Raw genomic sequence first — 24,215 nt, forward strand, 5'->3', positions numbered from 1 at the left:
CTTTTATAACTTTATCTTAAGTAGATACAATAATTTGATGAATAGGGATGGAAAGTATCATGATCCTCATTTAGAAATGGGAAGAATAAAATTAAGGTAGTTAACTGACTTGTCGGAGATGAAAGCAATGATAAGAATATAAATCTCTCCGTTTTCCTTTTTCCGCTTTCTTAAAGTCTCCTAACAAGAACCATAGCACAAGGCTGGAAAGGCCTTTATAAGCATACTCAGAGAAGGATTATTTGGATAATAGGAACTTAATCTACATTGAATTATTTCATATACTAAAGCGTTCGTTCATTTAACAAATGTGGGTTGCTTACAGGAACTATACATGCAAGGCCACAAGGGGGCTACTGTGATAGAAACAAGAGAAGGCAACAGAGACATGAATGCCTGAAACACACTAGGGTCTATGATAAGTAAGCATTTTACCCATATCACCACTATATATCATGTCACAAGACATGGCGTTTACTCTCAGAGGGTACGTGATATAATCGGAAGTGCAAAGTCACTTACCCGAAAGATGGGTGATGAAAAGATGGGGCCAAGGAACTTCTTGGCTACTTCACCAAAAGAGACAAGTGATACGGGCCTTTATTTTGTGGATATTTAAAGTCACTGAAGACTTTGGACTAGAGACTTTAGACTTTGAGTCAAGCTCAAAGCTTTTTACACAGAAGTAGATGGAGATGGGTCACCTCTTTTGGGTACCTGTACTTGGAAATTCCCAGGGTTTACTACAAGGCCCTCCTCAGTCCTTCCTCTGTGTTTTTGTTTTGTTTTGTTTTGTCTTGCTTTGTTTTGTTTTGTTTTATCACGTTGGGTGGCATGTGTACGTATGTTCTTATTGACAAGAATCTCACCCAGTTTTAGGTTTTGCTCACCAGATATGCGGTAGTGATGTTTCTCACAGATCCATGTCTGCTGTCTCCAGATCTGGTCAACTGCCAATATCCACTCTAGTTTTTCAAAATAATTTCAAATCAGCATGTGCAAATACATTCATACATGCATATATAAAATATGACTCCCTTCTAGATAGGTTCCTTTTCTATCTATCGTCTATTCATCATCTCTGTCAAGCGAAATTTATAATCCAGAAACCAAGAATCCTCCTAGATACCTCACCTGTATTGCCAGTTATATCCAACTCATCACCAAATTTGCTTCAAGTAGTGGTTGCCTTATTAGTCCCTACTCTTCACTATCTCTGTGACCTACCAAAGCTTCTTCTGCTAGTCTTAGGATGGTTTCTCATCACATGATTTCAAAATTTCGTCGCCCTTCATGTAGCCTTAAATCCTCAGTGCTACAAAAAATAAAGAAGGGGACAGCAACCAATGGAAGTCATTTTATATAAAAAAGTGATCTTTTTGTTTTCAAACAGTAATGGAATTTATTTGAAATTAAATATCTGTCTGAGTAATAAGAATATGTATGTCCTGATGATTTACCTACTGAGGCAGGAGCTGTGCTGTGTCAAAGAGTTCACAGAGGATTCTAACTCATCTTCTAAAGACAGAAAAATAATAGATCACAGAGACCTAATTTTTCTTCTTTCTTTTTCGTAGTGTCAAAAGCCACTAGTATATTATGGAAAAAGTTCTTAAAAATCTTACTATCAGTGACTAATATCTTTAAACCTGTTATTATCACAATACTTGTCTTCACATAGCATTGCAAAAGAACTGTGCTAAGTTTCTCCCATGGAAAATATTGTCTGTAATTCCCAAAAACACATTTACCAGAAGTGTATCTGGGGTTGATCAGCAGACTTCATTTTAGGTTCTGATAGGAAGTTCTATGATCAATCAGTGGGTGTTTGTCTGACCCTGTGGAAATGGCTTTTCTCTCTCTTATACTAGAATGGTATAATTCTACCCACAGTTAATTGGGATTTCATAATACAATTAAAATTGAAAGAAATTGAAAACCTCTTACAGTGCTGATCTGAAGAGGGATGTTATTCAATGATATTTTGCTATGAATGGGGAATAAAATGAATTCATGGTGATCAGTTCAGAATGGGGAAATTAGTTAACATTAAAGGAAAGTTCTAAATCTTGCATGAAATAACCTGGTTTATTATAAACCTAAATGTCTGTCTTGTTGAATTGAGCTCTCTGAATAGGTATCTCAGGAGCCTTTTGAATTGCCAGAACTGAAACTCATAAACATTCATTAATAGAATACTTTGGGTAATATTTTTCCCTTTTCCAAAACATTGTAGTTTCTGTAAAAAAACATTTTGCCATATCAGAAAGATAAATCCTAATAGTGGAAGCAATTAAGGAGAGTAGAGAAATACAGGTTTTTAAAAGTTATCTCTATTTACCAACTGATAAAGAAGTAATAGAAGAGCTTTGTGAGGGGTTTGTGGCATCTGTAGTCTCTCAGGATAAAGAAGAGCAGTCTGGCAATTGTTTTTTCTTTCCCTTTTTAATTCCACTTTTGTCTTTCTGATCGAAACTAAATCTAGAACTGTAAGTTCCAATACATTAGAAATGTTAACCTAAGACTTGAAAACATCTGTTAAGAGAAACTGCTCATGCTTCATCACTGTTGAACACTTCCAAAAAAAAAAAATTGTAGAATTTCAGAAAGAGATCCATTTGGCCATGGCAAATAGAGGCTTTGGTTATTAGTGGTTTAACATTAGCCTTTATAAGTCTCCCACAGATATAGGTAATTTGTAGACTAGCTAGACTGACTGTGCTTCTATAGCCTATTTCAGTGCTTCCCAGATTGGATCCACGTAACGGGACATAGTCTGTAAAATAGAACTTTCATGAGATTGAGAGACTCACTAATGAGCAAATGATTTACATTTACGGTAGAGCTGGGGCTAGAACCTGCTTCTCTGAAACACAGTCCTCAAGTGTCCCTACTACCTACTATTCCTTGCTAATAGACACCATTCATTCTTTCATTCAGTGAGTAGTGACTAGTGTCAGTGTGTGGCCCTTTCCGAAAGGCAAAGGGTATGGCAATGACAAAGCTCATAAAACCCCAGTGTTCCTAATGCTTGCACTCTCAACAGGGGAGGTAAGTAAAATAGGTAGTGTAAGTTCTCGTATACAGGTAGTGTAAGTTCTGTAAATTGTGAGCATAAATGCTGGTAGATAGTATATGCTAAAGAGAAAAATGTGATTAATTGGGAAGGGGGATTGAGAGTTTGGGGCAATGAAATTTTAAACAGAGTATTCACAAAAGGCCTCAGAAAACGATGGCATTCAAATGAAGACTTGAAGTTGGTGATGTACAAACTTTGGGAATAACTGTGAAACAGAGTCTAGGTTGAGGGAGAAAGTCTCTGAGACAAGAATGTGCCTGATACATATCAAGAATAGTAAGATGCCCAGTGTAGCTGGGGGGTTTGGTCAGAAAGGGAAATGGAAGAGCGTTCTCATAGTCTTGTAAAAGGACATTTGTTGTACTCAGAGTAAAAGGAGATGCCACAGGAATGTGTGCTTTGGACAGAGAATGACGTGATCAGACTATGTTTTAATGTGATCATTCTATACACAGTTTTGAGAATAGACTCAAGAGAGACAAGAGAAAAAAAAAAAAAACCAGGATGCCTAGGTTAGAAGTAATCACAAGAAACTGGTTTGATTGGTTTGATGAGATTTGGAAGAAGGAAGTGGCAAGGGGAAATTGAATACTGGATACATTTTTAAAGCACCAGAGTTTGCTGAATCATTGAATGTGGGATATGAAACAAGGAAAGGAGAAACAATTACTTCAAGATTTTTGACTGAGTACCTGGAAGGATGGAGTTGCTATGAACTGAGATGGAAAGACGGTAGAAAGAGTAACTTTAGGGTGGCAGAACAGCAGTCCAGATTTGTACATGTTAAATTTGAAATATCTCTTCAACTTGAAGAGGAACTGTGAAAGTGGATTTGGATACACATGTTTGGCATTCATAGGAGAGATTAGGCTAGAAATATAATTTGTAAGTTGTGCTAGGTAAATAGTGTTCCTCTGAAATTCATGTCCTTCCTGGAATCTCAGAATATGACTTTATTTGAAAATAGCGTCGTTGCAGATGTAGTTAATATGAGGTCACACTGGAGTAGAGTGGAATCTTCATCTAAACAACTTGTGTCCTCACAAGAAGAAAAGATACAGACATATAAGGAGAATGCCATGTTACACAGGGACAGAGACTGAGTGATGCCACTATAAGCCAAGGAACACCAAGGATTGCCAGCGACACTGAAGTGAAGGGAAAGGCATAGAATGGATTTTCCCCTAGAGTCTTCAGATAGAGCACGGCCCTGCCAACACTTTGATTTCAGGCTTCTAGCTCAAAGAGCTGTGAGAGAATAAATTTCTGTTGTTTAAACTACCTAATTTATGGTGCTTTATTACAGAAGCCCTGAAAACTAATACATAAGTCATCAGTGTACAACAGTTATTTAAAGTCAAGAGACTAGATGAGATTCCCCAAGGAAGTAAATATAGTTAGAGAAAAGGTAAAGTCCAGTGTTTGAACCTTGGGTAACACTAGCTTTTAGAGGTCAGGGAGATGAGGAAAAAACAGAAAAAAAAAAAAAAAAAACAGACTAAGACATAGCCAGTGTATTAGGAGAAAACCAAGGAGAGGTGAGATCCTGGAACTCAAATGGAGAAAGTGTATCAGAAGAAAGAAATGTGTTGGGGTGCCTGGGTGGCACAACTGACTGGTTGAGAGTCCATCTTCAGCTCAGGTCATGATCTCATGGTACAGTTTGTGAGTTTGAGTCCCATATCAGGCTGGCTGCTGTCAGCGTGGAGCCTGCTTCGGATACTCTGTCCCCCTCTCTCTCTATCCCTTCCCCTGGCACTCTCTCTGAAAAATAAACAAATACTTAAAACAAAAGGGAGAAATAAATGTGTTAAATGCTACAAATAGAGAAAGTAAAATGAAAATTGATCATTTAGTAATGTAGCAGTCACTGATAACCTTGACATTGAGTTAAATCATCATGTTAAAAATTACCATGACACAATTATTTTTTTTAATTTCCAAAGATAATGATTTATACAATCTGATATAATTTCCAAGTAGATAGCTAACTGACAGAGACGATAAGATGGGAAATGCAAGATGTAGTGATATTTTCATTAAAAAACAAACTTAATTCAAGTTAAGGTGAGGAATCCATAACTGACTATAGTACTCACAAAAAGAAGTAAGGTTGAGAAAATACCCTAAAAACCTTCCACCATTTCATAAGTTTGTATTTTTAGAGGGAGCTTATCTGTATTTTTGGCTGCCTCACTTCTCCTTTTTGCTATAAAATAGAGGAGAAAACAAAAGGAGAAAAAAACAAAGAAAGCCACAAATACAAAAGAAGGCAAGAAAGTGAGACTCATATGGGACCGTTCTCTTTGTTGTCCCCATGTGAGAACTGTCGATGATAGAATGCAGAACACCAAGGAGACGTCTTTGTCAACAGCACTGATGTTCTTCACTGTAATTCTTTGCTTTGAAACCAATCTGCAATTCTCCTGACACCAGTTTTCAATTTATGACCCCAGGTGGGTTGTTCTCTGAGGAAGGCCAGTCTATATATGCAGCAGCTGAAATAACTAGTTGGGGCTAGTTAATGAAACTGAGAATGTCATGGGCTGGTTAATATTCATACATTTGAAAGTGAGCATCTCTGTTTAACCCGAGGGCTATATTTCATTAGATTTATGCACTGTAATGCAATACCTGAACGCTGAGTGAAACTGGTATTGTTTTGTTAAATACTTGCAGTTTTCATTTATGATTCAGATGAAAATCTGCCCATCTTTGGCATATGCAAACCTGTTCTCTTAGCTACTAAGATTTTTCTTATTGTGGTCACTGTGTCTTAATGCAGTAACACAGATGATTCACTTGGATATTAGAATAAGACTGTTTTTTTCCTCCTCCACAAGAGCTAATACGGCTCTTTGTCAAAAGTCTTAGGCATTTGTAACAACTAAAGTCATGATTGCAACAGGGTCCGCAGACATATATTTCTGTCTGTGGCATCCAGGATGATAGGGGCAGCCCATGTGTCCAGGTAAGAAAAATTAGATTAGCGGAGGATGGAACGCATATTGCAGGTTAAGGTAAGTGAGGAATGTAGTCCTTGTTATTTTGTTAGACAGAGACATATTGAATGTCTTTGTGAGCAAGAAGAGTCCAGAAGGGTGGATCTCAGATTTGGACTGCAATGGAATCAAGTGTGGATCCTATTAAAAAACACTAATGTCTAAAGTCCTCCAAGCCCCTAGGCCTACTAAGTTAGAATACATGGCAGTAGATCTCATGTATCTGTACCAGAAGTAAGATGGTGCAGACAATAAGAGCCTTCAGGAAACATTAAGTAGTTCTGGGGGTGAACTGGCAATAGTTTTTGCCTGTGTCTACTATGTTTAATAGCCACTATTAAGTTTATTATTTCACCTTTCTTGTTGAAGACTGGAAAGATTAAAGAGTGCTTCAAGTGAATCCTGTCACTTTTTGAGCTAAAGAAAGATGTGGGGGAGTTAAAGAATGGGTGACAAAACTGTCATTCCCAGAGATTCTGTGCACACACATATATTTACAAGGCTCTATTACAAAATACACTTTTCAAACACTGACTACGTACAATCCCACAAACATTTTGATAATCCAAATTACACATTAGTTCATTTCAGATTAGGCAGAGTACTACAATTTTAAAATCAGTTTATCAGTTCACGAGGCATTTGGGTGGCTCAGTCAGTTGACCGTAGGACCCTTGACTTCGTCTCAGGTCATGATCTCCCAGTTTGTGAGATTGAGCTCCACATCAAGGCACCACACTGACAACACGGAACCTGCTTGGGATTCTCTCTCTCCCTCTGTCTCTGCCGCTCCCCTGCTCGTGCGGGGCACATACACTCTCTCTTGCTCTCTCATTCTCTCAAATAATACACGTTAAAAAAATAAAAATAATAAAAATCACTTTATCAGTTCACCTTTGTTTACCCTAAGGTTTCCAGTATTTATTTGTAATGATATTTTCTTCTGCATATCTTCAGCACAGTTTGGAAAATGACATCTTTGGTGGAATTTCTGTTCTATGAACTTGTTTTAAACATTTGACTGTTGATTTATTAATCTACCTTATATTTGTTAGTTTTAGAGTAAAATTCTCCAGTTGAAAATACTAAGGCAGGTGCCTCCAAGTTAAATGCACACAGGGTTCAAGAAAGTAACGAAAGATGTAAACTGAGGTGTCTGAAAGTCAATTGGTGGTGTCTATGGGGAAACGAAGAATTTCTTGTCTACAGGTACATAGTCTTTTTCTAACAACACCAATGCTTGCTCCTTCCTTCCTTGCTTCCTTCCTTGCTTCCTTCCCTCCTTCCTCCCTCCCTTCTCTTTCTTATGTACATGTCTGTTAGTCTATCTACTCACCTACCTGTCTTGAGAAAGAGAGAATTTACTAACACAATTCAGGCCATGGGCCTTCATTTTCAAACCCTATTTTAAATCAATCTTGTCATCAAGGCTAAGAATTCCAATATGTTTATCTTGATGGCATTCAATTGCCTGTTTATTAACAATTTTCATGAAACAAGATGAAAAATATAGTAAATAATGGATAAGCCATAAAGATCTATCCTAACTACATTACATGACAAAATGATTTTTATATTTTATGTTTACTTAATGTAGTAATACTGATATATGCTGATATATCCAAAATGTCTACTTCCCTATGGGAAAACAGAACAAGCAAGGTAAAGAAAACTTTCAAAACCTGAGGCTATGAGACTATGTACTCAAACCCCATAATTAAAATATGCTCATTGGATCCCCATAGACAGTAAGTGTAACAAACTCAAATAAGATGTCCCTAGAACTTATGCAGATCTAAAGAAAGATCGGCTTCAATTTCTTCCATTGTTTAAATATTTAGATATCAGGTCTTACACAAATAGAAAGTAGAAGCTGACCCAAGAGTCAGAGGGAGCTGGTGGCTTCCGATACCTCGAGGTCATGGGGCAAGGAAACAGTAGGCACTTGATAGGAAGTGAGAAAAAAATAAATAAATAGAAATAAATACATTTGTCAACTGTGTAATTGGGTGTGGGGGGAGGGGAGTTGGGGAGGAAATAAAAGCCGGCAGCTGTGGCAAGTCTTCCTACATGGGGAAAATAGGATCTGGGAGGTAAGGTGTCACAAAAATAATTAGAAGACAAAAGCCTTCTTCTGTGCAGTGGAGCATTTCCAGCCCTTTCTGGTCCAGTGGAAGCAAGAGAAGTCAATATACCCACACTCCGTTTGTTTTCAGCTTTTTTTGGTGTTTTTATTTTGAAAATGTAATTCCATTAGCATGTGCCTTTGAAAAATCAGTAGGACAGTTGAGAAGAAACTTCACTTCCAAGAAATGTGCCCATTCAGGCATTTACATTCTTGGGCCTTTAAGTGTCACATCTCAGAGGACAAGGTTTAACCAGTTTAGCCTATACTGCATTGTTCAGTGGGGAACACAACATGCTGAAAGGAAGTTGTTAAAAAAATGGTAACAATTTGGTCAAAGTCCTTGTAAAATTTTTAAAGACTTTTTTTTTAAAGAGTAATTTTAGGTTCACAACAAAATTAAGAGGATGGTACAGAAATTACTCACATAATTCTGACCCCCATACAGGCAGTCTCCCCTCTTAACATCCCCTACAATGGTACTTTTATTTCTTAACCAAGGATGACTTACATTGACACATCAAGATCACCCAAAGTCCATAGTTTACATTACCATTTATTCTTGGCTTTGTTTATTCTACGAGTTTAAACAAATGTATAATGGCATGTATCCATCACTATAACACCATGCAGAGTATTTTCACAGCCCTAAACATTTTCTGTGCCCCACCTAGTCATCTCTCCCCCAACTTCAACTCCTGGCAACCACTGATCTTTCTACAGTTTCTACTGTTTCCACAACTTTGCCTTTCCAAGAATATTAAGAGTTGGAATTACACAATATGTAGCCTTTCCAACTGGCTTCTTCCACCTAGTAATATGCATTTAAATTTCCTCCATGTCTTTTCACAGTTCTTTAGCTTTATAAGAAATTGCCAAACTCTCTTCAGAAACCATTTTGCATTCCCACCAGCAAAGAATGAGAATTCCTGTTGCTTCACATCCTCATAAGCATTTGGTATTGTCATTGTTCCAGATTTTGGCCATACTGATGGGCATGTAGTAATATCTTGTTGTTTTGACTTGCATTTCCCTGATAACATATGATGTGGAACACGTTGTCATGTGCTTTTTGAGCATCTGTAATGTTGGTGATGTGTCTGTTCAGGACTTTGGCCCATCTTGTAATCAAGTTGTTTTCTTATTGTTGAGGTTTAAAGTTTCTTATTATATTTTGGATAATAGTCTTTTATCAGATGTATCCTTCACTCAAAGGTGTTAATTAGCTTATCTATATTTCTTTCATGGATCATGACTTTGTTGTTGTATCTAAAACATCATTACCATATCCAAAGCCACCTCTGTTTTCTCCTATGTTATCTTCCAGTTTTATAGTTCTGCATTTCGCAGTTAGACTTGTGATCCATTTTGAGTTAATTTTTGTGAAGGGTATAATGTCTGTATCTGAAATCAATATTTTCATTGTGAATGTCCAATTGTTCCATTACCATTTGTTGAAAAGATTATTTTTGCTCTTATTGTAGTGTGTTTCCTCCTTTGTCAAAGATTAGTTAACTATATTTATATGGTTCTATTTCTAGGCACTCTATCCAGTTCCATTGATCTATTTGTCTAGTTTTCACTAATACAACACTGTCTTGATTCCTGTAGCTTTATAGTAATAGTCTTGAAGTCAGGTACTATCAATCTTCCGAATCTGTTTTTCTCCTTCAATATTCTGTGCACCAGTCTGGGTCTTTTCCTTCTTCATACAAACTTCAGAATCAGTTTACCAATATCCACAAAATAGCTTTCTGGAATATTGATTGGGATTGCATTGATTAATTTGGGAAAAACTGACATCTTGACTATAGTGAATCTTCTTATCCATGAACATGGAATATTTCTCCATTTTAGTTCTTTTATTTCATTCATCAGAGTTTTGTAATTTTCCTCATATAGATCAAGTTAGATTTATACCTAAATATTTCATTTTGGGGGTTGCTAATGTAATGGTATTATATTTTTGGTTTCAAATTCCACTTGTTAATTGTTGGTGTATAGGAAATGATTGACTTTTGTACATTAATCTTGTATCCTGAAATCCTGCTATAATTGCTTATTACTTTCAGGAGGTATTTTGTTGTTGTTGTTGATTCTTTAATATTTTCTACATAATAATGATGTCATCTGTGAACAATGAGAATTTATTTTTTCTATCTCAATATACTTACCTTTTAGTTCCTTAACTTGTCTTATCACGTTGGCTAGATCTTCCAGTATGATGTTGAAAAAAAGTGGTGAGAGGGAAGAGTTCTATAGTCCTAAGATTAGGTCAAGTCTTTTAGCGAGTTTATGCTTCTGGTCTGTGCACATCACAAATGTTTCTCAGGTTTTTTTCTGACCCCCCCCAACACCCCGACCCTAAGGTGTGACAGGACAGCTTGAGTTTGGTATGTCCTTTTTCCCACGTGGAAGACTAAAACTGACATGTTGGTAATCTCTCTTCCCTCAGGTTAGTCTCATAAAAGAATCCAGCAGGTTAAGTTCTGATTAACTAGTTTCACCTGAAGGTAGATCTTGTTAAGAACAGAGTGCTCTGGTGTATTTAAAAATGGTTATCTTTCCGAAAGAGATGAGTAGGCTTCCTTTGATATTTACTGTGGAAATCTGATCAAGCTCCTGGGGATAAATCTCACACTATCGTGGCAGCATCCCTATGATTAGGTTCCTCTAGAATATTTTTAATGTTTCTTATTTATTTATTTTGAGAAAGAGAACAAGTGAGGGAGGGGCAGAGAGAGAAGAAAGAGAGAATCCCAAGCAGGCTCCAACCCATCACAGAGCCTGATGCGCGGCTTGATCTCACAACCATGAAATAATGATCTGAGCCAAAATTAAGAGTCGAATGCTTAACCAATTGAGCCCCCAGGCCCCACCCCAACCCTAGAATTTTTAACTCAGTTGTCCACAATGAGTCTGCAGCAATTTCTAAATTATAGTTCAGGTTTCCCTACCCAACGCTTATTTTTGTAGTGGTTCATATTTGCGACTCTCTATATGCACCTGCTTATCTCTCCAATTTGAAGGCAGAAGTCTGCCCTATGTTCTCCCCTCTTTGTGGATTGAAAAAGTTGATTTTTCAGTCTACTCAGCTTTTTACTTGTTGTTAGCATAACATGTCAACTTCCAACCTCTTTATATATGGAACCAGAATCTCAAGCCCATCTGATTTCTTTTTAAATCAAGCACATATTGATAATAGACTCTTTGCAACATGACAAATTATTCTGGATGGGGAGAAGCATCTTGAGTCCTGTAGAAGCATTCACACATAAAATAATTAGGGTTGTAAAAAGATACACAAAATGTTATGTAGAATTGACACTGAGCTACAGTTACATATGTGACACCACTGGTGTTTGAATTAAAATGATGATATATAAATAAGAATGATCACAATGTTTTGGTTATACCTGATACTGTTTAAGGTAATAAAGGGGGTATAATTGTGTCCACGGTCCCATATTGCATGTATATCCCAAGTTCCCCTCCTTATTTTCTTTTTGTATTACTTCTCCTTGGAAATTTTGAAAGCCAAAATATCTGACATCTGGGTTATTTTAATGTCTGACAACTAAGTCATGAGATACAACAGAATAAATCATCAAATGTTTTATAACATTAGATAAACTGATTATAAGGGAAGCTCTTCTGATCATTATATATTTAGTCTGTCCTCAATGCATCTCTTTAGCACACAAAGGGAGGCTATTTGTTTAAATTGGGTAAAGTACATGGATAGAGTAGACAGGTAATATAAATTGCCAATTTGAGATATCTCTATAATGTCCAAGAAGTGAAATTACTCCAGTGCTTTCTGTGCACAAGAATACGTCTCTAGATCCAAAGTCCCAGTGTCTTATTCCATTTGGGTTGCTGTGATAAGGTACTACAGACTGGGTAACTTAAACAACAAAAATTTATTTCTCACAGGTATGGAGGCTGGAAGTCCAAGATCAGGATGCCAGTATGGTTGGCTTCTGTTGAGAGCCCTCTTCTGGGCTGTAGACTTCTCCTTTTGTCCTCTCATGATAGAAGCAAGCAAGCTAGCTTTCTGGCATCTTCTTATAGGGGCACTAATCCTACTCATGACTGCTCCATCCTCATGACCTAATTAGTTGCCAAAGGCCCATCCTCTAAATCTCATTACATTAAAGGTTAGGGATTTCAACATGAATTTTGGTGGGAAACAGATATACAGTCCATTAACACCCACATATCCTAGGAAAAGCTATGTGAATAGCATAGCCATGCTTATATTGAAAAGCTAATTGTATTTGTTTTGGGGTCTTCAGAGGTTCTTTTCAATAAAGTTTGTGCTTTTATCATAGGATTAAACATTTTTTCTTCCTTTTGTTTCTAGCACACTAGGCTCTGGAACACTCCCATGAACTTTGAAGCACAGGGTACCACAGATAATAAAAGTAAGAAATCAGCTTTTAGGTCTTATATCACTTATTTCTGCCACAGTGAGAATTAAAACTATTGATTTATTTTCTGAGTTAACGCAAATTGTGATTATTGAAAATATTTGATTGAAAAATGTCCCTGAAAATAGAGATTTCACACATCAAAGAACAAGTAGAAGTGATAATTTTAATAATGCAGAAATATAAAGAAATTGTTGTGCTTTGTGAATTAGAAACAAGTATATATTACAATTTCATGTTAGGTCTCTCTTGGGTATAATCTGTAAGGGAGATCTGTAAATCCTTTGTCCAATAGCAGCCTGATTTTCATTTTACTTTTCCCTTTCTCTTTTTCCTTTTGTTAATGAACTCTTTGAAAAGGAAACAATGGGAAAGGAAAAGATAAAAGAAACTGCAGCTCCATCAATTTTCTCATTGCGTCTCATTAGCTAAGAGACCAGTGTTAGTACCTTTGTGATTTTTGTAGTATTGACTTTAGGCTATTTTCAATTTGTGAAAATAAATTACTTCCTCCATTTCTCTTTGTTTCTTCTGAATAAAAGAATCCTATGGACCCAAGTATGGTAATGGGTTAACAATACTTAAGATACCTTTTACTGATACACATAATAATGTTAGAGATTGGAATAACAGGGTTAAATCACTTTGAAATCTGTCAGTTTTGCTATTTGTACTTTGTCTTATATTTTTAGTTACATACATGTGCAGAATTGCTTTATCTTCATAGAGATTCACTTCCTTTGTTTTTTTTCATTCCCTTTAACTTTAGATAATAACCTTCATTATTTGTAATAGTTTTAACTTGAACTATATTTTAACTGATATTCATATAAATAACCAGCTTTTTTTTTTTTTTTTTTTTTTTTTTGGCTAGGACTATATCTAGTATTACTTATTTTATACCTTCTTTATACCTTCACTCTCTTCTTCTGGTATGTCAAGTTCTAAATGTGTATCTTTATTAACATCATATAGTCAGATTTTTTTTTGTTTCTAATCTGACAATTATTATATTTTAATGACCAGCTAAAAATATTTATTGCACTTACTGATATGTAGGCATATCTTGGAGATATTGTGGGTTCCATTCTAGGCCACCACAATAAAGCAAATATCACAAATGAAGCAAGTCAAGTGAACTTGTTGTTTTCCCAGTGCATATGAAAGTTATGTTTACACCATACTGTAGTCTATTATGTGTGCAATAGCATTCTGTCTAAAAAAATAGTGTGTATATCTTAATTTAAAAATGTTTCATTGCTAAAAAATGCAAACCATCACCTGAGCTTTCAGCAAGTCATAATCTTCTTGCTGGGGGAGGATCTTGCCCTCATGATGTTGATGGCTGCGGACTGATGAAGGTAGTGGCTGCTGAAGGTTGGATGGCTGTGGCAATTTGTTAAAACAACACAACAGTAAATTTTGCTTCGTCAATTGACCCTTCCTTTCACAAATGATTTCTCTGTAACATACAATGCTCCTTGATAGCATTTTACCCACAGAATTTCCTTCAAAACTGTAATCAATCCTCTCAAAACCTGACGCTGCTTTACGAGCTAACTTTATGTAATCTTCTAAATCCTTTGTTGTCATTTCAACATTCTTCACAGCATATTCACCAGGAGTAGATTCCATCTTAAGAAACGACTTTCTTTACTCATCCAAAAGAAGCATCCCCTCATCCATTAAGTTTTATTGCAAGATTGCAGCAATTCAGTTGCATCTTCAGGCTCCACTTCTTATTCTAGTTTTCTTGCTATTTCTACCACATCTGCAGTTACTTCCTCCACTGAAGTCTTGAACTTCAAAGTCAAGTGAAGTTGGTGAACCTTCATGGTGAACCCTTCAAAGTCATCCATGAGGGCTGGAATCAGCTTCTTCCAGAGTCCTGTTAATGTTGATATTTTGATATTTTGACCTCTTCCTGTAAATCACTAATGCCCTTCATAACATCTAGAATGCTTTCCAGAAGGTATTCAATTGATTTTGCCCAGATCTATCAGAGGAATTATTATCTATAGCAGCTACAGCCTTACAAAATGTGTTTCTTAAATAATAAGACTTAAAAGTAACAAAAAAATACTCCTTGGTCCATGAGCTGAAGAACGGATGTTGTGTTAACAGACATGAAGACAACATTAATATCATTGTACATCTCCATCAGAGCTACTGGATGACTGGTTGCATAGTAAATAAGCAGTAATATTTTGAAAGATGTCTTTTTTTCTGAGTAGTAAGTCCCAACAGTGGGCTTAAAATATTCAGTAAACCATGTGTAACAGATGTGCTGTCATCTAGACTTTGTTGTTCCATTTATAGAGCACAGACAGAGTAAATTTAGCATAATTCTTAAAGGCCATAGGATTTTCAGAAGGGTGAATGATCTTCAACTTAAAGTCATCAGCTGCATTAACCCCTAGAAAGAGAGTCACCCTGCCTTTTGAAACTTTAAAACCAGGCACTGACTTATCCCTACCTATAAAAGTCCTAGATGGCATCTCCTTCCAACATAAGGCTGTTTTGTCTGCACGAAGACCTGCTGTCCACTGAAGTCGTCTCCATTAAGGATCTTAGCTTGATCTGGAGTCGTCTCCATTAAGGATCTTAGCTTGATCTCCTGGATGACCTGTTGCAGCTTCTACATCAGCACTTGCTGCCTCACCTTGCATTTGGATGTTATGGAGACGACTTCCTTCCTTAAACTTCATGAACCAACCCCTTCTAGTTTCATACGTTTCTTCTGCAACTTCATCACCTTTCACTGTCTTTATAAAATTGAAGACAGGTAGGGCCTTGGCCTAAAGGAATGCTATGATCAATCTGATCTTCTCATTAGACCATTAAAACTTTCTCTGTATCAGCAATAAGTCTGTTCTGCTTTCTTATAATTTGTGTGTCCACTGGTATAGAATTTTTTTTTTCAAAAACTTTTCCTCTGCATTCATAACTTGGCTGTCTGGTTCAGGAGGCCTAGCTTTTGGTCTATCTCAGCTTTTGACATGCCTTCCTCACTAAGCTTAATCATTGCTAGCTTTTATTTAAAGTAAGAGATATGTGGGTTTTCACTTCACTTGAAAACTCAGTGGCCACTGTAGGGTTATTAATTGGCCTAATTTCAAGACTTTGTGTGTCAGGGTACAGGGAGGCCCAAAAGAGGAAGAGAGATGGGTATACGGCTGGTTGGTGGAGCAGTCAGAACACACATAACATTTAAGTTCACCATCTTCTATAAGCATGATTCATGGTGCCCCCAAATAATTACAATAGTAACATCAAGCATCACTAATCATAGATCACCATAATATATATAATACTAATGAAAAAGTTTGAAATATTGCAATAATTATCAAAATGTGACAGAGACACAAAAATGAATAAATGCTATTGGAAAAATGGTGTTGATGAACTTGCTCAACACAGCGTTAACACAAATCTTCAATTTATAAGAAAACACAGTATGTAAAAAGTGTAATAAAGTGAAGCACAATAAATTGAGGTATGCCTGTATTTGGATTTGTTCAAACTGGCTTATTTTGTATCCCCTTATTTCAATTATTTATTTGCTTCTTTATTCTCTTTTGTCTTTAATTTATCACATATTTGCTATTTTATTTTTACTTTCCAGCAATATATAATTTTACATTCTATTTCTTTTATTTTAATGGTTGTCCTTACGTTTTTAGAACATATACTTTCCTTAAGAATGTTGAAAGCTACGTGCACTTATTCCACTTTATTGAAATAAAGCTCTACATTTGCTGACCTGAAATACATTCCTGACAAACCTTCTTCATTGCTGTCTTTTACTATAAAAATGTTAAAGGTAAATTGTGCACTCATTAAGCAGTTCCTGGATTTAGCCACCATTAATCAGGTTTCCTGTTTTAGCAGAAATCATTTCTAAGTAGTTCATGACCTTTCTTCCATATCACATGATCCATATGTCAAGTATTAAAAATTCTATCTTGAGAGACTTCTGTAAGATGGTAGCATTGGAATATCCTGAACTCACCTCCTCCCATGAACATAACTACCATATCAACAGGAACATATGAAATATGGATCATTTCCCCCTGATAAAGGTCTGAAAATGAGATGAACTTATTTTCCACAACAAAGATAAAAAGACCACATCTAGATAGGTAGGAGGGACAGAGACACAGTCTCTTCCAAAACCCCACCTCTGGCATGGTGACACACACTAGGGAGGGATCTCACCCAACTGGCACTTCTTCCCAAAGAAAGAGGGGTTTGTGCCCCATATCAGACACCCCAACCTCTGGGATCTGCACTGGAAGGACAAGCCCCCCAAATATCTGGCTTATAAAACCAATGGGGCTGATGTCCAAGGAACTAAAAGTATAATAGGAAGCTGAGGTTTCCCTTTTAAAGGGCTCACTTATAGTCTCATTTGTCCCAAGACTCAATGAGAAAATAGCAGTTTGAAAACCACTTAGACTATTTGTGAGAAGGGTTAATTTCCTAATCTAAAAGCATGTGCGAGAGGGGTGAGGTACAGTTGAAACTCTCCCCAGCAATAGAAGCACTGGAAGATGTTAGTTTTAAACCCCCTACCTACTCTGCTAGCACGGGAAGGTGAGCTGAGACATGGGACCCTCATGCCACTTGTTAAGACAGGTAGGAACAGACCATCATGGCACTATCTCATTTTCTTGCTGAAGCCAAAGAATGATGGCAGTTGCAGTACTCCACCGCCCACCCCAGCCCTGCCGTCATGTCCAGGGCAATCTAGCACAATTGTGGCAATCTCCTGCTTCCTAGCTAAATTCAATGAGCAAGGGGGGCTGCAACACTCTTGCTCCTTGGCTGGGGCTGGTGAGTTGAGGCACTGTCGTGATCCCAGCCTAAAGCCAGTGTATGCACATAAACAAAGCACTTTCCTGCTGCTTTCCTGAAGCCCCTGGTAGGACACAGTCCAGACATGTTCCTGCTGCCTTTCTGAAGCCAGCAATGTTTCCTTGCACCCTACACTCTCCACCTGCCCAGCTAAAGTCAAAAGGTATATGCGAGCCACACAAAGGACACCCTGTGATCACATGGCCCTGGTGGCCAAGGGAGCTGATGCTCCTGAGCTCCACAGGAATGTAACAGTTGGTAGGGCAGTTCATAGCAGGCAAGCACCCTTGGGGCAATCAACAGACTACAGACAAAGGCAACTCCAGTTTTCTGTGAGACAGGCCTAGCTTCTTAGCCTGGAGCTTCAGCCTGAGGGGCCTGCATCAGGTTTCCCACACATCTCGAGACTAAGGAGGGAATGGGGACACCATCTTTGTACCCTGCTATGGTTTGACAAGACCTCCCAGACTTGTCTGGAACCCTGAGTTTGCAACTATTGCTCAGAAGATACCTCCAGATCTCCTGTTCTGGAGGCCAGCAGGTATGACAATTGTGGCCTCACCAGACTGTATATAGTTGCATACTCTGAAAGCTGCCACCTGAGAGTAAGGATTCCAATTAGCCTGAATCTAGGTACTAAATGAGATTCCTCCCCTTGTAACACTGACAGGACCTGGCATTGCCTCAATCAAGGTATCAAGAATAAATCAACTAATTCAGACAATCACAAATATTTGAGAAAAAACAAAAGTTAAGGTGAATGAGAAGTTTCATCATCTATGCAGGAACCACCGCCCCCCCACACACCCACTTTAAGACTGAGGTAAGTAGCTGTTTGCCTCATGCATAGAAATAAACAGAGAGTCAAGGAAAATGAGGAAACAGGAAAATATGTGGCAAACAAACAACAAGATAAAACATCAGAAAAAGACCTTAATGATACAGAGATAAGTAATCTACTTGATAAGAATTAAAAATAATGGTCGTAAAGACACTCACCAAACTCAGAATGAACACAGTGAGAACTTTAACAAAGAAAACATAAGAAAGTACCAAAGAGAAGTCACAGGGCTGATGAATATAGTAACTAAATGGGAAAATTCACTAGGGTGGTTCAATAGCAAACTGGATAAAGCAAATGGATCAGCAAGCTAGAAAACAAAACAATGGGACTCACTTAGAACAAAAAAAGAAAAAAACAATCTTAAAAAATGCAAATAACTAAAGCAGCCAATAGCATATTATAGGGTCCTCAGGAGACAAGAGAAAGGGATAGAAAACTTATCTGAAGAAATAACGGCTGAAAATATCCCTAACCCAGGGATAGAACAGATATCCAGGTCCAAGAAGCCCAGAGAGTGCCAAATAAGATGAATTAAAGGAGATCCACAGCAAAACACAGTATGATTAAAGTGTCAAAATTTAAAGATGAAGAGAGAATCTTAACAGCAGAAAGAGAAAAAACAAATTGTTAAGTACAAAGGAAATCCCATAAGGCTATCAACAGACTTCTCAGCAGAAACTTTGCAGACTAGAATGGAGTGGCATGACATATTTAAAGCATAGAAAAGAAAAAGAACTTTCAAAAAAGAATATTCTACCCAGCAAGGTTATCATTCAGAATTAAAGGAGAGATAGAGTTTTCCAGACAACCAAAGTTAAACAAGTTCATTACTGCTAAACCAGTCTTACTAGAAATGTTAAAGGGACTTTTTAAGCTGAATAGAAATGGCATTAAGTAATACCAAGAAAACATATGAAAGTAAAAATATTACTGGAAAATGTAAATATATAGTAAATGTAGTAGATTAATCACTTATAAAGCTACCATGAAAGTTAAAAATAAAAGTAGTAAAATTAATGAAAACTATAGTAATTAAAGGATACATAAATAAAAAAAATGTAAAAATTATATCAAACACATAAAACAGTGGGGGGGGGGAGAAAGAGTAAAACTGTAGTTTTATTATGTGTTAAAATTTAAGTCGCTATCAAGTTAACATAGACTGTTATGTACATAGAATAATATATGTGAACCTCCCCATAACCACAAAACAAAAACTCACTGTAAAACACAAAAAACCATGAGAAAGAAATCTAAACATAACACTAAAGGAATTCATCAAATCACAAGACAAGAGAGAAAGAGAAGAAGAAAGGAATAGAGAAGTACTATAAAAACAGCCAGAAAACAATAAGCAAAATGACAACAAACACATATCTATCAATAATTATTTAAATGTAAATAGAGTACCTTCTTTAATCAAAAGACATAGAGTGACTGAAAGGATTAAAAAAAAACCACACACACATGCATGGAAGACAGACAGACACACATACACAATATACATATACATATACACAAATACACACACTGCTACAAGAGATACACTTCAGAAGGAGGACACACACAGACTGAAAGTGAAAGAATGGAAACAGACACACCATGCAAATGAAAACAAAATGAAAGCTGCTGTTGCTATACTCATATGAGACAAAATAGACTTTAAAACAAAGAATATAGTAAAAGACAAAGAGGAATAGTACATAATAATAAATGGGGCAGTCCAGTAAGAATGTATAACATTCGTGATTATATATGCACCCAACATAGGACACCAAAATATATAAGGAAAATATTAACAGACTTAAAAAATTGATAGCAATACAGCAATATTAGGGAAATTTAATATCCCACTTGCGTCAGTGAATAAATCATTCAGACAGAAAATCAACAGGGAAACATTGGCCTTAAATGACATATTAGACCAGATGGAGATAATAGATATATAGAGAACCTTCCATCCAAAGCAGCAGAATATACATTCTTTTCAAATGCATATGTAATATTATCCAGGATAGATCACATGTTAGGGTACAGAACAAGTCTCAATAAATTCAAAAACACTGAAATCATACCAAGTATCTTTTTTGTCCACTAAGGTATGAAGTTAGAAATCAATTACAAAAAGACAGCAAAGACTATAAATACATGGAGATTAAACAACATGTTACTGAAGAACTATTGGGTCATAAAAGAAATCAAAGGAGAAATTAAAAAATTACCTGGAGACAAATAAAAACAGAAATACTACACATCCCAAATCTATGGGATGCTGCAAAATTATTCTAAATGGGAAGTTCATAGCAATAAGGACTGCCTCAAGAAACAAGAAAAATCTCAAATAAACAATTTTACTTGTACATCTAAAAGAATTAGAAAAAGAACAAATGAAACCCAAAGTTAAGAGGAAGGAAATAATAAAGACCAGAGATGAAATAAAGACTGAAAAAGCAATAGAAAAGTTCAATGAAATTAAGAGCTGATCTTAGGAAAAGATAAACAAAACAGACAAACTTTTAGCTAGACTCACCAAATAAAAAAGAAGGCTCAAATAAATGCAATCAGAAATGAAAGAGGAGAGGTTACAACTGACACAACAAAAAGAGAAAGGATCATAAGAGACTTCTATGAACAATTATATGTCAACAAACTGGACAATCTGGAAGAAATGGTTAGCAGAATTTCAACATACGTGAAGCAAACATTGACAGAAAGTAGAAATTTACAATTCCAATGGTAGAAAATTTTTCAAAATAAGAAATTTTAACATTGCTGTCTCAGCAATTGTTAGAACAATTAGACCTTGATACATGTCAATAAAGACACAAAATAGCTGAAAAACATTATCTGCTCTTTTAGGTAACTGTGTCTCAAACAAAACAAAACAAAACAAAAAAACTGATATCATACAGAGAATATCCTCTGAGCACAATGGAATTAATGAAGAAATCATGTATAATATGCTGTGTAAGAAACCAACTACAGTATTTAAAAAACTGATCAATGAAGTTTGAAAAAAAATGTGTCAGAAAAGAAATCACAAGGAAACTGGAACATATTTCAAATAAAATGAAATATGTGGAAATTTGTGAGATGCAGCCAAAGCAGTACTTGGAGAAAAATATATAGCCTTAAATATTTATGGAAAGGAAGAGAGGTATAAAGCCAATGACTTAAGATTTCACTTCTAAATGCTAGAAAAAGGACAAAGTAAACCTAAAATACAAAGGAAGAAATAAAAATAACGGCTTAAGTGAGTAACACTTAAAACAAATATACAACAAGAAGTTTAACAAAACAATGAGTTAGGAAATTGAAGTAATTCTGAATTAAAAATAAAAACCAGCACTGTCAGGAACAGTAGAGGATGTTTACTGTAGATGCTAGATGTATTTAAAGGATATTATTTTATATTTTAAAAAAAATTCAGTACCCACTCAGGATAAAAGTATTCAACAACCTAGGTATAGGGGTATAGAAGAGAATTTCCTCAGTCTGAGCCATGGAATTTGGAAAAAACAAACAAACCTACAACTAACTACAACTGAATTCATACTTAATGGTGAAATATTGAACAATTTTTCCCCTAAAATAAAAAATAAAATAAAACAATTAGTAAGGCTTCTTACTAACACTTCTGTTCAGTATTGTGCCGGAGGGTCTTGATGTTGAAATAATGCAAAATAAAGAAACAAAGTTACAAGGAGTAGGCAATGTTACAGATAACATTATTATCTACTGCTGTGTGCAGACTCTTATTTATGATAGGTATGTTGCTGTCTGTCAAGAAATTTTTAAACTTAAGTTCATCTTCAATGAGGATTCAGGATTTCCTGGGTTTTGAATCTATCTCTGCGTGTGTTTTCATTTTCTTATGTCAGGGACGCTAGATTATCCCCGCTAAGACTTGATTTATATTATTTCCTGTTTTAGGACAAAGGTTCAAAGTCTTGACATTTTAAGGGACAGATAAAACCAGGCAGCAACAAGCTTTCTTATGGTCCTCTACAGAAATGAACACATTTTTCTTTCTCATGCATTCTTTAGAGGCCTCAGTTCTAAATGACTCTGCTGGATCTAAAGCTTTGACTTATGTCACTGTATCAAGTCTTTAAATGTCCCAACCGCATCTCAGGTCACTAAAACTATTATCTCTAGTTCTTACTGGCTTTGATTTTGGCATCTGAACATTTCTTGTTGTTGAGGTATTTTTCCCTCCCATAGCATCCTAGCAATGCATGTTAATTTTTGGTTTTGTTACTGTAATTAATGAGCATTTTAGATGTTTATAGAGAGAATTTTCAAGTTTTTTTTGCATGCCATCTTGCAAGAGCCAGAAATATTTTTGTTATAATAAAACATACTTTTAATATTCTTATTTTTAATAACACATGGAAAATGGCCACAATATATTTAGTTGAAAATAAGAATAAAATTGTTTTATAGTATTCTATATATATGTAGTATAGTCATATAGTATAGTAACAAAAGCAAAAGTGATCATTTTTATTGCTTTATTCAAGCATTATATAGTGAGTATATTCTACATTTACAATTGGATAAAGAAAAGTTATTGAAACTTAAGAAAAAAAAACTAGTACAAATGCAATGAGTATGTTGGAAAAATACAAACAGCTCTCTTAATACTTTGCACACAGAGCTATTCTGTGAAACATCAAGTGAAGAAGATTCTTTGTGAAATTCTAGGATACATTTAAAAATTATCTCAAAAAGTTCATGCCACTGAGATGTGTGATGCCAGAAATCGTGGGTTCACTTGCTTTCTACATATTAGTGAAACACTGAACCTGGCAATTCATACCTCGGCGAATATCAACACTTGCCAACTCTAGTGAAATGAACAAGTAACCTAAGAATTAAAAGCCTAAGTTATTATTCACTTTTGTCAAAACATTACAACCACATGCCCTACATAGTAGGAGCATCACTACTAGCAATAAGTGGCTTTTGCCTTTTTCATTATCTTTCACCTTCTCAAGTGCCAAACAATGACTAAGCCCCACAGACTTGGCTTTGATGCAGTGAAATTTGAGGTCACTCAGGAAAGGATTAACTTGACATTAAGTTACATCTAACTGATCACAAGATGGATTTAGTGAGTGATGAGGAGTTACGGAGAATACATGTACATTAAAGTAGGTGACAGGAAATTGAAAATATTACTGTAACTTATTAACTATTGATTTTCACAGATTTCTTGATATGGCCTGACACAAACAAATGGTAAAGGCAAAGAAACTTGATGAAGATAAGAATGGGGACATGGTGGCCACGGTAAAGAACTACAGCTTTGGACTCAGGTGTTATAATTACCTGTCTAGGGAAGAAAGCAAAAGCCACAAAATGACTAGAGACAGGAGGTATGGGCAAGATGGATGAGAACATAAAATTAATTTTCAGAGTGTGGTTCAATGTTATAGAGTTTTTAAAAATAAGTCACTGTATTTCTTTCTTTCATTTCTTTCTTCCATCTATAGTTGAAGTAGAATATCTCCAATATCTAATCTTTTACAAGGTCTTACCATGGAAAGAACATCATAATTAGCATAAACTGAACAAATTCTATCTTTATAAAGACTGTGACTATATATGACTATGATTATAAAGTCCTTTTGGCTTATATTCCATCAGTAACTAGAGATAGCTGATTATTCTATTACTTTTGAAATTCATTTCCTTTAATTCCCTTAAATTATACCATGCTTGCCTCTGTATTCTACTGTGGCAGTGTCTTTGTAACTAGTCTTTCATCTGTATCTCCCTATCAGGTTATCTTTGAGTACGGCAGTCATGCTGACATTCTCAGGACATCCGTGTACAACATAGCAGCTCCTAATTCACCTAAAATCCTGTG

General features: G+C 36.0%; 1 protein-coding gene across 1 annotated transcript in view; it reads right to left on the bottom strand.

Moving 5' to 3' along the window:
- The window catches only part of LOC122203135, a 723,308-nt gene that overhangs the window by 586,941 nt on the left and 112,152 nt on the right, over positions 1-24,215 (bottom strand). The window contains exon 2 of the mRNA XM_042909703.1: positions 891-965. Coding sequence (XP_042765637.1) covers positions 891-965 — 75 coding nt within the window. The remainder of the gene's footprint in view (positions 1-890; positions 966-24,215) is intronic.

This window comes from Panthera leo, chromosome D3, assembly GCF_018350215.1.
Source record: "Panthera leo isolate Ple1 chromosome D3, P.leo_Ple1_pat1.1, whole genome shotgun sequence".
NCBI classification, from domain to species: domain Eukaryota; kingdom Metazoa; phylum Chordata; class Mammalia; order Carnivora; family Felidae; genus Panthera; species Panthera leo.